At 42.8% G+C, this 14,809-nt stretch overlaps 1 protein-coding gene across 8 annotated transcripts in view; it reads right to left on the bottom strand.

Moving 5' to 3' along the window:
* Positions 1–4,269: 4,269 nt before the first annotated feature.
* Positions 4,270–14,809, bottom strand: part of r3hdm2 (R3H domain containing 2) — a 314,823-nt gene continuing 304,283 nt past the window's right edge. For 7 of the 8 annotated variants that reach the window (XM_079510345.1, XM_079510346.1, XM_079510351.1 and 4 more), the window contains 7 exons: positions 14,007–14,146; positions 11,999–12,138; positions 11,244–11,413; positions 10,487–10,631; positions 7,459–7,553; positions 6,490–6,574; positions 4,270–4,665 (listed from right to left, as the gene is read on the bottom strand). In XM_079510345.1, the coding sequence (XP_079366471.1) occupies positions 4,277–4,665; positions 6,490–6,574; positions 7,459–7,553; positions 10,487–10,631; positions 11,244–11,413; positions 11,999–12,138; positions 14,007–14,146 (1,164 nt within the window). In that variant the 3' untranslated portion in view covers positions 4,270–4,276. The remainder of the gene's footprint in view (positions 4,666–6,489; positions 6,575–7,458; positions 7,554–10,486; positions 10,632–11,243; positions 11,414–11,998; positions 12,139–14,006; positions 14,147–14,809) is intronic. The other variant, XM_079510348.1, reaches the window with a different exon arrangement.

Here is a 14,809-nt window from a genome sequence, read left to right as displayed (position 1 = left end):
GTGTACCGATTTGTGTGAGATTTGGATGAAATCTGTGCAACTAACATAAGCAATGTGTTTAGCAGAAATCGGCCTCATGGTGGCGCTATAACCGGCAGATGTGGAGGGATGCAGGGACAATGTTTTTCCATGGCCTCTAGGGAGTGCGCATACATAAGTTGTATACAGATTGATTAAGTTATAGCTAAAAACAGGAATTGGCCTGTTATTTTTGTTCAAAACGGACCAATCATGTGAGCTTTGGAAGCCAATATTAGCCAATCAGGATGGAAGATGGGAAATTGTGCAGATCTGTGTTGATCACATGACTATGGAGATAGTGTATACCGAATTGTGTGATGTATGGATAAAAAGTGTACGAGTAATCTACAGAAATGTGTTTTGCCTAAATCGGCCTCATGGTGGCGCTATAACAGGCCGTTAAGGAATATTTGGGGCAGAGGTTCGTCGTTGGCATCCATGGAGTGTGTGTGCACAGTTTGGCATGGATGGGCCAACGGTGCCGGAGATTAGCTGATAACGGACGGACGGAAGGAAGGAAGGACAGACACACACACACACGGACGGAGTGCAAAACATACTCTCTCCCCATGCCTTCGGCCTGGTGGAGACAATGACTCCGAGATAGATCAACCAATCCACAATACTGTTACCCATTAAGATGCCATCCTGTCTGAATAGTAGCATCCAATCTCATGCATGACTACAAAGCCTGTGACTTCAGGTTAAGAGTGATGGTGAAATCATACAGCGAAAGCCATTCTGATTTCTCCCCAGCAGTAACGGGGTTGACAATTTAAATGCACTCCAATATCTGTCACTTTAATAATATGCCATAATCGTGCATTTCCAGAAATAGCCCATGAAATCAATACACTTCTAGCATGTTGCACGCACACAGTATACAGCTCGGGCCAACACCATTGTTACCCTTGCATTCTACACGTACAAAGCTAAATCAGACAATAGTTGAGACCATAACCAGAGTTGTGTGTGTGTAAATACAGTATACAAGCTTTCACAAGCTATTTCAGGAAATCGGATAATGAATGACACCAGACCATGAATGACACCAGACCATGCCATGTTTTTGATAGATTTTTTTTCTTGACTTTTATATTTTTTAAAACAAACAAAAAATATAACAGATTAAATAAAATTTACAGTAGACATATGCAATCATTGTGCACTTTTAACTACTTCTTCTGATACGTTCCGCACAGCTGTCAACGAAAAAAAACAAGAAAGAAACGCAAACACAAGGGGGACAGGATAGGTAGGTGGACAGGTGGGAGGGTGCAGGGGGGCACTGGGAGGCTAAGGAATGGAGAAAAACAAAGATAGGAGAGAAGGAGAAAAGAAGGGTTGAAAGAGGGGATAAAGGGGTCAGGGATAAAGGAAGACCTAAACTTATCCACTGGGAGAAGAGAAGAAAAGAAAATATCACTGAATATATAGATTTCATTTATTCCTTACATCACTTATATAAATATATCGAACCAAAAAAAGACCAATACTCTTCTGAGAGAAAAAACAGCGCAATACAGAAACCCACAACAGCAGTAAGGCAAACAGAAAGCGAAAGAGGAGAGAAAGAGAGAGCAAGAGAACGTGAGCGGAACGGAGGGAGCAGTGGGCGGAGCAGCTGAGACATGGCCAAGAGGAGGGTGGAAGCGAAAGGCAGAGCGCCAAGAGAGAGAGAGCGGGAGCACATGACGAGCTCCTATGAAAGTTTATAAATATGAGACATTAACCACTTAGACCCTATATACTTCGTTAACCAGGGGTCCCACAAGGCTTTATCCATGGCCCCCTCTCATTTTCTCCCTGTACACCAAATCTCTTTGCGGAAAATAGCCGATCTGCAAGTGTTGCGAGCGTGCAGATGATCAGCTATTGTTGGCGAATGTTTGCCTATCTTGTCCGAACGTTTGTCTAAGATGATGACATGCCCAAAATAGGGATGCTAGGGTTCATGTGGTAAATACTGTAGAAGCTGCTGGGGCGATGTGAGAGTGCCAGGAGGCAGGGAAGGAGAGGAGAGAAGGAAAGGGTAGAGGAGTAATAGGAGGAATGAAGAGGATGCAGAGAGGGAGGCTTGACTGAGGTCGACTGTCCAGTGTGTTGGTTGTGTATATGCTACGTCAGTGGTTCTCAAGCTTTCTTATGTCAAGGACCCCCCAAATTAATACGAATTAGGCCACGGACCCCCATCTGAAAATAGTTTGTGCCAGGGACCCCCATACAAAATTTGTGTTAAAATGTTCAAAAATATTATATTATATCTTTCACATTTGCTCAAGAATAAGATCCTTTTAAAAATATCCGATCTAAAAGCTTGTAGATGGGCTATTTTCAAATAGCCAATGTACATACAAGTGGTTAAACTGATTTTTGAGTGCAATTTACCCCATTTTGCAGGGGATCCCCGGACCCCACTTTGAGAACCACTGTGCTACGTGACCCTGTTGCCTGCGCAAGTGACCATGTGTGCGCGCGTGTGTGTGTGTTTGAACGTTTTCTACATAGCGGGTCTTTGGCCCTCATTTATCATACCTTTTGTGCACTTAATTATAAGCATTCAAAATTGAGGAATTAAAAACAATCCAACATATTAGCAAAGTGAAAGAGAGATCAACTACAGCAGGTGCACAAATGAGATAAAAGTAGAGTTAAAAGAAAACGTACGCTTCTAGGATCAACGGGAATCAAACTTGAAAAGAGAGAAGTGATCCGAGCACTCCGATGGAGGAGAGGGCGTAAAAATCAAGGTACTTTATTACAAAAGCGCCGTCTTGAAGAGCATAAATATGCCATCCGTACCAACAAACTAGTTTATCCTATAGCCAGACATTTTAAAGATATTCACAATAGTAATGACTCTTTTATGCACTCTTTTATACATTATAGGTACTGAACACATCAAACCAGAAGTGGAGATCTTTATGCGTTTTCGTTACGTTTCTTTTGCAGTTAGTATCTGCCTCGATGGAGACCGTTTGATCAAAATATGTTGGTTTTGATATTACCCTTTTGTAATATAAAGTACCTTGATTTAATGATTTTATGCCCTCTCCTCCATCATTTTTAGGTGCTCGGATCGCTCCTCTCTTTTGAAATCCAACATATTAGTGCCGATCCTTAAATCAGTCACCCATTTAAAAGAGGTTTAAAAGGTCCTTCAGTTCAAGACAATGGCGAGCTACAGTATACGTGCGAGTAGACGCAAGAGGACTTAAATTTAGCAAAACAGCAGTGAGTGTACGGATATGTCTCCAGGGTCGGAGTCATATATCCTCAGCAGCAATGAGGGAAATTGATATTCCCACACTATTTTGTCACGATTCAAGTTCTAGTTGAAGACGGCAACTCCCTCACGCAATATCTGGTCATTTCCTCATCACAGCAGGAGTGCAGGTTGTGCCCAAAATACGCACAAGAAAGCATCAAATTATTCTGTGGCTGTGGAGTTCTGCACCATATTGCAATATTATTATTGCGATAACGGGGTGCACTGCCAATGGATGTTCTAATGCAGCCAGTGGATCACAGACCCAACTGGGCACTGTACGACGGAGACAGGACCACATCGCTTCTGAAATTATTATACACAGAGATGTTTGGTGGAGAAAATGTACATGTCGGAGAAGATGGCTGTATTCCGCTTCGCCGTGTTGCAACTCAAGGGTCGAGGCTTCTGACACAAGAATATTTAAGGTTGTGATAATTAAACGACCATTGTTGTCAGCCGCCACGTTATCAACATCCAACCATTCTTACGCTGTGATTGGCAGGATATGACCATTTGATAAATCACACATGAGCCCCGCCGTGAGACGACTCCTGCAGTCAGACCTGCGCTGGTTTCTACGTTAAGATTGATAAATGAGGGCCTTTGTGTTGTGAGTGTGTATGTGGCATCACATCTTTTTTGTGATAAATGGCAGCACACATTCCACAGCAACAGTTGAAAACACATGCTCACGTGTCTTGTGTGCTCTTCAGTTATATAAATACAAAAACCAAAATCAAATAGAACAAACAAAAAGAAAAAAATTGTCATTTTTGCAAACAAATAGCCACCTCGTGATTCACACCTTCTCCCCCCCCCCTTTTTTTTTTACATTTGACACATCATCATCATCGTCCGGGATTCCTATTGACACAGAGAGAGCAGCAGTCCCTCCTCAGTCAGCACTCCTTCCTGTTCTCCACCACACACACACAAGTGTCTCTCCCCCCCCCCCCACTCGGTTTTCCTCTCCCGCCCCTCCTCTCACTGGGAGCTGGCCCTCTCCAGCACGCGCAGGTCATAGTTCTTTTTGGCGGACCTCAGTTTGAACAGGCTGACCCCACTGTTGTTGAGTTTGAAGGAAGCACTCTGTGCAGCCATGGTGCTGGGGAACACCGCCACCACCGTGTACAGGTGAGCAGGGTCGTGGTGGTGGTGGTGGTGGTGGTGGCCGTCGCCCTTCGCCCCACCTCCTCCTCCGATGCCCACGCTCGCCCCGGGGGCCCCACCCATGCACCCCCCTCGCCCCCCCTGGGGGTCCTTCAGCCACTGGATCTTGGCACCGCATAGCGACAGCTGGTTGAAGAGCTTCTCAGCCTCTGGGCGCGATATCCCTTCCGGTAGGTCCGTCACCTCCAGGACTCGACTCACCACTGAGAGAGAGAGAGGCCGAGATATATATTTATACAAATAAATGTAAACTTGCACACAAGTATACATGGCCTACTTGTGCACAAGACAGACAGACAGAGATGTAGGGACACACGCGGCCAGTCATTGGAGTGGTGTGCACCGCTCAAAAAGAAAAGGTTTTTGACTTCATATGATTATTGTGCAAGTTTAACCACCTTCAACCTGGCGTTCCTAATTTGGGCACATTGTCGCTGCCCAGCAGCATAGATATAATTTATTTTTGAAAATATCAGAAATGTTTAAAACACTGAAAATATTAATATTGTTGCTGAGAGCCGTTTTGTTCTTTTTCTCTTTTAAATTCATTTTGCAACAGGGAGCCAAGCCAGAGGCTACGGCTATTTTACCACTACACTGGCACAGTGTAGTGGTGCTTCAGTAAACTGGGATCACAGGTAAACCTAGCATAAATCTAAATAACATTTTATCTAAATTATATTTTGAACCTTTGCCTAAGTCTCAATCCGCTTCCATTTCCACTCCCTAACCCATGCATTCCCAAACCCCAACATGTTGAAGTGGTATTAGGTCATAACTGCATGTTTCTTACCAACATGCTTAAGTGGTATTAGGTCATAACTGCATGTTTCAAACCCCAACATGTTGAAGTGGTATTAGGTCATAACTGCATGTTTCAAACCCCAACATGTTGAAGTGGTATTAGGTCATAACTGCATGTTTCAAACCCCAACATGTTGAAGTGGTATTAGGTCATAACTGCATGTTTCTTACCAACATGTTTAAGTGGTATTAGGTCATAACTGCATGTTTCAAACCCCAACATGTTTAAGTGGTATTAGGTCATAACTGCATGTTTCAAACCCCAACATGTTTAAGTGGTATTAGGTCATAACTGCATGTTTCTTACCAACATGTTTAAGTGGTATTAGGTCATAACTGCATGTTTCTTACCAACATGTTTAAGTGGTATTAGGTCATAACTGCATGTTCCCAAACCCCAACATGTTTAAGTGGTATTAGGTCATAACTGCATGTTTCAAACCCCAACATGTTGAAGTGGTATTAGGTCATAACTGCATGTTTCAAACCCCAACATGTTGAAGTGGTATTAGGTCATAACTGCATGTTTCTTACCAACATGTTTAAGTGGTATTAGGTCATAACTGCATGTTTCAAACCCCAACATGTTGAAGTGGTATTAGGTCATAACTGCATGTTTCTTACCAACATGTTTAAGTGGTATTAGGTCATAACTGCATGTTTCTTACCAACATGTTCAAGTTGTATTAGGTCATAACTGCATGTTTCAAACCCCAACATGTTGAAGTGGTATTAGGTCATAACTGCATGTTTCAAACCCCAACATGTTTAAGTGGTATTAGGTCATAACTGCATGTTTCAAACCCCAACATGTTGAAGTGGTATTAGGTCATAACTGCATGTTTCTTACCAACATGTTTAAGTGGTATTAGGTCATAACTGCATGTTCCCAAACCCCAACATGTTTAAGTGGTATTAGGTCATAACTGCATGTTCCCAAACCCCAACATGTTTAAGTGGTATTAGGTCATAACTGCATGTTCCCAAACCCCAACATGTTTAAGTGGTATTAGGTCATAACTGCATGTTCCCAAACCCCAACATGTTTAAGTGGTATTAGGTCATAACTGCATGTTCCCAAACCCCAACATGTTTAAGTGGTATTAGGTCAAAACTGCATGTTCCCAAACCCCAACATGTTTAAGTGGTATTAGGTCATAACTGCATGTTCCCAAACCCCAACATGTTTAAGTGGTATTAGGTCATAACTGCATGTTTCTTACCAACATCAGTTATACCCAGGTCTGTCGACATAGATTTGAGTGGCTGTTTCTTCCCTCGCGCCCCATGTTTCATCACTCCTTGGCCCTGGAACACAACACAACCACACAGCAAGACATCATCTAGCATGTTTCATCACTCCTTGGCCCTGGAACACAACACAACCACACAGCAAGACATCATGTTTCATCACTCCTTGGCCCTGGAACACAACACAACCACACAGCAAGACATCATCTAGCTGTTGATAGAGAGTGTAATACCACCATGAGGCAGCAGGTGGGAGTATACACACTCGATAGAGACATCTGGATGTATCAGTGTACATACAGTATCAGCGTACATACAGTAGAGGGCACAAGAGAAGTTGGTTGTGGAATTATTTATGTTGGCACCCATACATTAAATAAGGGATTTCCCACAATATGAATGTAAGAATACTGGGAGCAATGCTGTCGATTACAGTCGATTACAAGTCACTATCATGTGCAATTCACATAAAACAAATAGCAAAACCAACATTATATAAACGTTTTATAGTAAGTTTTAAGTAAAAAAAAAGAAAATAAATAATAATAATAATAATAATAAATAATATTAAAAATAATAAAAAAATTCACTTACATTGCTTAAAGGGGCATTCCACTCATTTTCAACATTTTACTATGTCATTAATTATACCTTAGAGCTGTTGTGTGGAAATAATAAAAAGGTCCCCCCATTCTGTGTTTCCTAGAACTGGAGGGCTGAAAAAAATCATTAACATGGTGAATCACATCTTGATGATGTCATCAAGATGTGATTCACCATGTTAATGTTTCTTCTTTTTTCTGTGTTCTAGGAAACACAGAATGGGGGGACGTTTTGTATTATTTCCACACAACAGCTCTAAGGTATATTAATGACATAGTAAAATGTTGAAAATGAGTGGAATTCCCCTTTAAGTGTTTCTATGGCTAACCAGTACTGACCTGATGTGAGCTGTAGGAGGACTGGCTGTGCATGAGGGGAGGAGGACACAGGCTGTACTGGAGAGGCTGGCCCAATAGAGAGTAGCGCCCGTCACCTGAACAACACGGACATTCAAACAACATGGAACTTCATCAGTTCATCAGAAGCTGTTGAGCTAACTGTTATTACCGGTATCACCGGTAGGCATGATGACGAATACTACGCAAATGACACCCAGTTTGTGTTGGAATTCTCCTTGATTTGAGAATACTTTTTGCATGTGAACACAGAATGATGAATACTCATGGTATTGTGGTGAACACAGAATGATGAATACTCATGGTATTGTGGTGTAATGTGAACACAGAATGATGAATACTCATGGTATTGCATGTGAACACAGAATGATGAATACTCATGGTATTGCATGTGAACACAGAATGATGAATACTCATGGTATTGCATGTGAACACAGAATGATGTTCACATTACACCACAATACCATGATACTCATGGTATTGTGGTGTAATGTGACCACAGAATGATGAATACTCATGGTATTGTGGTGTAATGAACACAGAATGATGAATACTCATGGTATTGTGGTGTAATGTGAACACAGAATGATGAATACTCATGGTATTGTGGTGTAATGAACACAGAATGATGAATACTCATGGTATTGTGGTGTAATGAACACAGAATGATGAATACTCATGGTATTGTGGTGTAATGTGACCACAGAATGATGAATACTCATGGTATTGTGGTGTAATGTGACCACAGAATGATGAATACTCATGGTATTGTGGTGTAATGAACACAGAATGATGAATACTCATGGTATTGTGGTGTAATGAACACAGAATGATGAATACTCATGGTATTGTGGTGTAATGTGAACACAGAATGATGAATACTCATGGTATTGTGGTGTAATGTGAACACAGAATGATGAATACTCATGGTATTGTGGTGTAATGTGAACACAGAATGATGAATACTCATGGTATTGTGGTGTAATGAAGAAAGTATCTTTCCTGTGCCTATTCAGTATTTTAGCCGTGACGTGAGCGCCCCCTCCTGAGATACTTCCGGGTCCTACTTTTGTGTCGCTTTTGTGTACCCATAGAGTTATACTGTGACGCTCCGTCGGACTAAATCTGAGACGAAAACAACCACGAAAGTCTCATTTTACCGCTTTCCTCGCAACAACAAAGCTGCGCTGTTCTCCGAAATCTGGCTGTGACAGGCCGTCTGCCCCACACGGAATACTATCGCCATTTTATTTCATTGTGTCAACTAAATCCTCATTAATGCAAACTAGATTCAACATACTCAAGCCTGCAAACATTCTAAATATGCCCCCGAAATATTTGACTGAGCAAATGGACTGTTACCACCTTTAATAATAATGATAATAATAGTCTTTATTGTCTCCACAGCATATATATTTTTTGTCATGGACAAACATTAATAATTCTACTCGAGTTGGAAGCATTAAGACCCATTTTAACCCTCAATGGCTTCCTTTCTGAAAAATAACGTCATTGTAAAAAGATTCACGCGTTTAGATATTCTATTTACAATGAGATGCGGACGGGAGCTGGTGCCACTTGGACCCGGACGTAACGTAGCACTACAAAATGACGTCGGGCTTAAATACTGAATAGTACGTGTGGTTGTGTGTGGTTGTAGTCACAACATGGACTCGCAGTGTGAGCGTTCTAGGTGAGAGGTTACGCCACGGTCTCTAGGTGAGAGGTACGCCACGGTCTCTAGGTGAGAGGTACGCCACGGTCTCTAGGTGAGAGGTTACGCCTCGGTCTCTAGGTGAGAAGTTATGCCACGGTCTCTAGGTGAGAGGTTACGCCACGGTCTCTAGGTGAGAGGTACGCCACGGTCTCTAGGTGAGAGGTACGCCACGGTCTCTAGGTGAGAAGTTACGCCACGGTCGAGCCGATATGGCTGCGAGGAGCACGAGTGGAAACTGGAAAGGTGCCAGTTATGTGGGTGAGATGGTCGAAACCCTTTGGTTTATGGCCAACATAAATGAGTCAACACAGATAGTAAAGAGCGTCGCGATGGAAGAGCGTGAAAGAGCAAGGGTTAAAATACTTGAAAGAGCAAGGGTTAAAATACTACTACTGCTGGTGTACATAGAGTACGTATGTAGTATTTTTATTTTATTCATGTCTGTAGTCTAGTATGTGTCCGTTTTTCAAGCATGCCTATGGGCCACCGAATTTGACCATCAACATGAAAACGGAGGGAAGCCAACATAAAGCATATATAGTTCAGGTTGTGAACTTGTGGCGGGTGGGAGGGCGGCGTCTGTGGTGGGCGTGCAGCTATGGAGTGGATCAGAGCCATTGAAAGGAGCCATGCAACTCGTTTGTCACTCTAAAGCCAATAGACTCCAATGCATTCACTCTTCGCCAATATAAGTCTATGTAGAAGAGCCGCCATTGGACTGGGAACAGAGTTGTCGTAACTCTCTCATCTATACGACTCTGGACTGGACATGACAGACACCATCCTAATAGTATATTAATATCGGCTAATCTAATGGGAGGACCGGATGGCCGGCGGACGGGCTTTGTTAGGCAACGGCATATTAATACAAGCTACAATGTATAGACTTAAGTAATTAAAGCGGGTCATGCTTGCATTTGTGTTTAGAATTGTAACAGCTGAAATCAATAATATATCCGTAAATGGTGCATTTATATAGCGCCTTTATCCAAGGCGCTTTACATAGATTGTGCATTACATTCACCCATTCATACACTGATGGCGGCAGAAACCATGCAAGGTACCAACCAGCACATCAGGAGCAATTAGGGGTTCAGTGTCTTGCTCAAGGACACTTCGACACTAACTCTGGGGGAGCCCGGGTTCGAACTGGCGACCTTGCGGTTACCATCCGGAAACTCTACCCCTGAGCCACCGCCGCCCCTGTATTCTGATATTAACCTGCGGGCTGCATTAAGTGATGGTGGGGGGCCACCAGTTGCCCGTGTATGCTGTAGGTGTGCATCTGTGTACCTTGCACTGGTCCTGCAGGACGGGGGAACTGGGAGAGGAGAGGCAGGGGTCCTAGGCCTGGACAGACACTGCTGACATTCCCAGAGGGAGACGGAGTGGGCGACTGGTTGGGGGAGGCCAGAGGACTGCTCAGCTGAGTACTGGCCTGTATGCCCCAGGACAGGAGAGGATAGAAGACATAGAAGAAAGACACTTTTAGTTTAGTTTAGTTTATTTGAACATCTTCACAGAATCAAGTACAAATTTTACATCAGCAAAGAAAAAAACAAAACAGCACCGTGAAGTTGATCAAAAGGCATGGGCTGTTTGTCTTCCTCTTTTTGTTCTTTTTTTTCGTCTTGTCTTTTGGTTTTTGTTTTGTTGTCTGTCTTTTCATCAATAAAAATTAAGTGAAAAAAAAAAAGGCATGGGCTGAAGCCAAAAGATTACACGTGCCCAGCCCATCCTTCTCACAGCACAACATTTGAGATGCTCAGCATAGTTATCAGTTTAACAGTACATTAATCAGAGACAAAAGAACCCTGCACCCTCATGACCAACCTTCCTGCCAACCAACCTTCTCTAGCAGTGGGTGAGGGCACACTAAGCATGTTTTTCTCAGGACTAAATCCTTAACCACTCCTTGTGTCCCTATGCTGGTCATGTAACAATAGGCACAACATTTGCAGTGAATAGCAGATTGTGTGGCATTGCAACACAAAGAATGCTGGGTCTATAACTGGATTGCTTGTGACTTTACGTGTGTGCTGCCGTGTACCTGTGGTGTGTTGTCAGTTTTGTAGAGCTCTCCTGGCTTGCTGGGTCTCTGCTCTATGCTGTAGTACTTGCAGGGGTTCCACTGAACCAAAGGAGGATTCTGGGAAGGTTGTGGCCCATTAGGGACACTGAGCTGCATGACCATGACCCCAGGACCAGGGGGCGGCACTCCTGAGAGAGACACACATACAATACAGTAAACAGAATCTAAGTCTGTTTTGTCCACATGAGTGCACAGAGCCAAAGCCATGGTGAGGTTGAAATGTTAGAATCATCCTTGGCTGTCCAAAGGTCAATCTCATGTAAAAGCCCAGTGACAAGTTTGTGTTCCAGATGTTCTTTAACCCATTCTGGGCGGGAACCCCTTTTTGTGTAGCATTATGTTATACTTTAGCTATTGAAAAATAGCAGATCTACAAGCTCATAGCGCGGCACCGAGTGCCGCGCTACGAGCTTGTAGGTCTGCTATTTTAGAAAGATCGTGAAAATGTAGTGCAAATCTTTGAATATATTCTTTCACAGCGAACGTTTTTAACTCAAATCTTTGCTTCTTCTGGGGTCCCGCAGCCAATTACATATAATCATGTCCTTGACATGAAAATGAACGACTGACATAGAAACATGGGTTTTTCAGAAAACTGTCAGGATTTAGAAGACATTTGTAGAATCGTCCTCAGGTCTAAATGGGTTAAACACTAATCCTTTACTAAAGTGCAAAGCTTATCTGCTAAACTACGTCTGGGCACGACCACATACCTGAATATTGCTGCTGCATCTGCTGCGCGTTGCAGGGGGCTGGGGACTGGGTGATCTGGTACTGGGTACTGGGTGGTACTGGGGACTGGGTGATCTGGTACTGCTCAGAGCTGGGTGGCTGCAGGTAACTCACTGATGGACTGGCAGACAAACACACAGACATGAGTCTAGCTTTACTATTTAGCAGCAGTGGATGTTATTATTCTGACCAAAAACTATTTCCCCCCATCTTTCTCAACCATAGTGATAATCTCTGACCAAAACATAAGAAAATGTGTCAGCATACAGTACCAATGCACTTCATGTACTCCATGTGCAAAATAAAGAAGTGAATTCCACCATTGCCTCATCAAAGTAATTACAGACGCATTGCATAAACAGCATGATATATTTTTAAATTACATTTTGGTTGACTAATTTAAAAGGAATAGTTGTTTGTTGTTTGTTGTAACCAGCACTATGGTTATTGAGAAAATGCCCATTGATAGTGTGCTATCATTTTCTAGCAAAGCTGATGAAATCAAAGGGAATCAGGTAGAAAGTACTAACTATTCCTTTAACATAATTGAATGTGCATTGTGCAGCTTATCTGGTAAAATATAAATGTGGGAACAGGACTCAGAATCAACAGATAATATTAAATGTAATAGTAGTAGGATCATGACATCGCTGCTTTTCATAACATTGTGGTACTGTAGATTATATTATAATCATTTATAATATTCTTCTTATAATCATTATAAGATGCAGACGCATTCCAAAATGAGCCTTGAGGCAAATATATACATTGTTGCAAAAAATAAGATTATTGACCGGACCGCTGGCGCATCGGTCCTGGCAGATAGGCTACAATGTAGCCTGACAAAGCGCCGCAGGTTCGAGTCCCGATCCCGACGGCCTTTGCTGCGTGTAGCTCCCCTGTTCCTGTCAGCCTACTTTCCTGTCTATAATAAAGGCATAATAAACTAGAACTGCACTCTGTCGAGTGCTGGCCTACTAGTGCACAAGCGGAGCGCGCAAGTACTGTCGACCGCTACGAACTTTCAAATCTCAGCCTCTCTGTAAAACAATGAAATGAAATACTAAAGTCGGGTTACAACTGGCTGTCAATGGTGACGTAATTACGATATGTTTCAATATTGGTTGGGTAACAGGTAATGTACAGTATGTACTGTATGTATACATGTATGTAAGTTGAAAGTACTATACTGTGGTCGGATGGCTTTTTTATGCGTATGCTCGGAGGTATATATACTGATGTTGAGGGTGACGTAATTAAGATATGTATCAATGCCGGGTTATAACTGGCTTTTGATGGTGACGTAATAAAGATAGGTTTCAGATTACATACATGTATACATACAGACATTACCTTTAATTCACCCGACAGTGAAACATATCCTCCTAATTACGTCACCATCGACAGCCAGTTATAACCCGACATTGAAACGTATCTTAATTACGTCACCATCAACATCTACTAGTATACTGTATATACCTCAGAGCATACGCATAAAAAAGCCAGCACGACCACAATACTTGCGTGCTCTGCTTGCGCAAGTAATACATCGTAATTGTAGTGACAGTGAGGGAAAAAACAGGAAAGGCGGGAAGCCTCAGGTCAGGTCAGACCCACGAATATCAATATTTGATTCATCAATATAAAATAAGTCATGTTTGTTGAGCGACACGGTCATACAACCAATTTGGGGTTCAATGTCTTGCCCAAGGACACTTCGACATGTAGACAGGAGGAGCCGGGATTCGAACCGCCGACCCATGGATCATTGGACGACCTGCTCTACCTCCTGAGCCACAGTCACCCAATATAACAATAACGGTTTTGGACCTATGCACAAGGTTTCCACTGGACACAGTGGACAGCGACGGTATGGATGTGATACCGTGGTAAATCTGGCCTATTTACATTGCAGTGTATGTGGTGCTCATCAATATGTGCTGCCCCTCCCAAACAAACAAACAAACAAACTTATAAATAAGTCAATACCTTGTGCTGTTCTGTTGTGTGGGGGTGATGACACTGTAGTATACAGGCATGGGCCCCTGGACAGACTGGCTGACTGGTACCATCACCTGCTGCTGGTACTGCTGCTGCACCACCTGCTGGGACTCGTTACCCACTGGCACCTGGACACAACACCCCACGTATACAGCTGCTTTACCACCATCAAACGGACAGCGAAAAGACACTTCTGGTGTCTTTTTCTCAATGTGTTACAGTAAACAGTCGTCACAGATCAAACTAGAAGAAGTGCGGCTCAGGACACAGGTCTCCACCAGGAGGATAGGAGCGTTTGTGATAGAGATAGATAGTGTTTACCGATTTAAAGGACAAACTTACACAGAATTATCTACTGGTAGGTTCTAAGGAGGGCCATTGGTTGACAAGGAATCTATAAATGTCTGAAAACCAAGGCTGTAAACATTGCTCAAAAAAAAAAAAAAATGTAAATCAGACCACAGAGACATATAAATATACAGTTCATCAATTGTAACTCCACATTATGTTCTGTATGGTGTTTCGCCTCACCTGACCGTGCGGGTGCTTTTACATCAGGCATAAAGAGACGGTGTGGTATTTTTAGTTGATGTGTTGTTTAGCAGTGAACGGATAGATCAATAGTCATCCTTAGAGCCTTATTGGTATCAACAAGCTCACAACGGGTTGTGAGTAGAGTTCTCAATCTCTGCCCGAACCCGACCCGACATTTTCGGGTAGGGTAGGGCCCAAAATGCACGATAATTAGTCGAGCCGGGCCGAGCCTCGGGCTCTGTGATTTTCCGTGATTT

The sequence above is a fragment of the Electrona antarctica genome, assembly GCF_951216825.1.
Source record: "Electrona antarctica genome assembly, chromosome: 9".
NCBI classification, from domain to species: Eukaryota; Metazoa; Chordata; class Actinopteri; order Myctophiformes; family Myctophidae; genus Electrona; species Electrona antarctica.
This window is presented reverse-complemented; position numbering and strand designations above follow the sequence as displayed.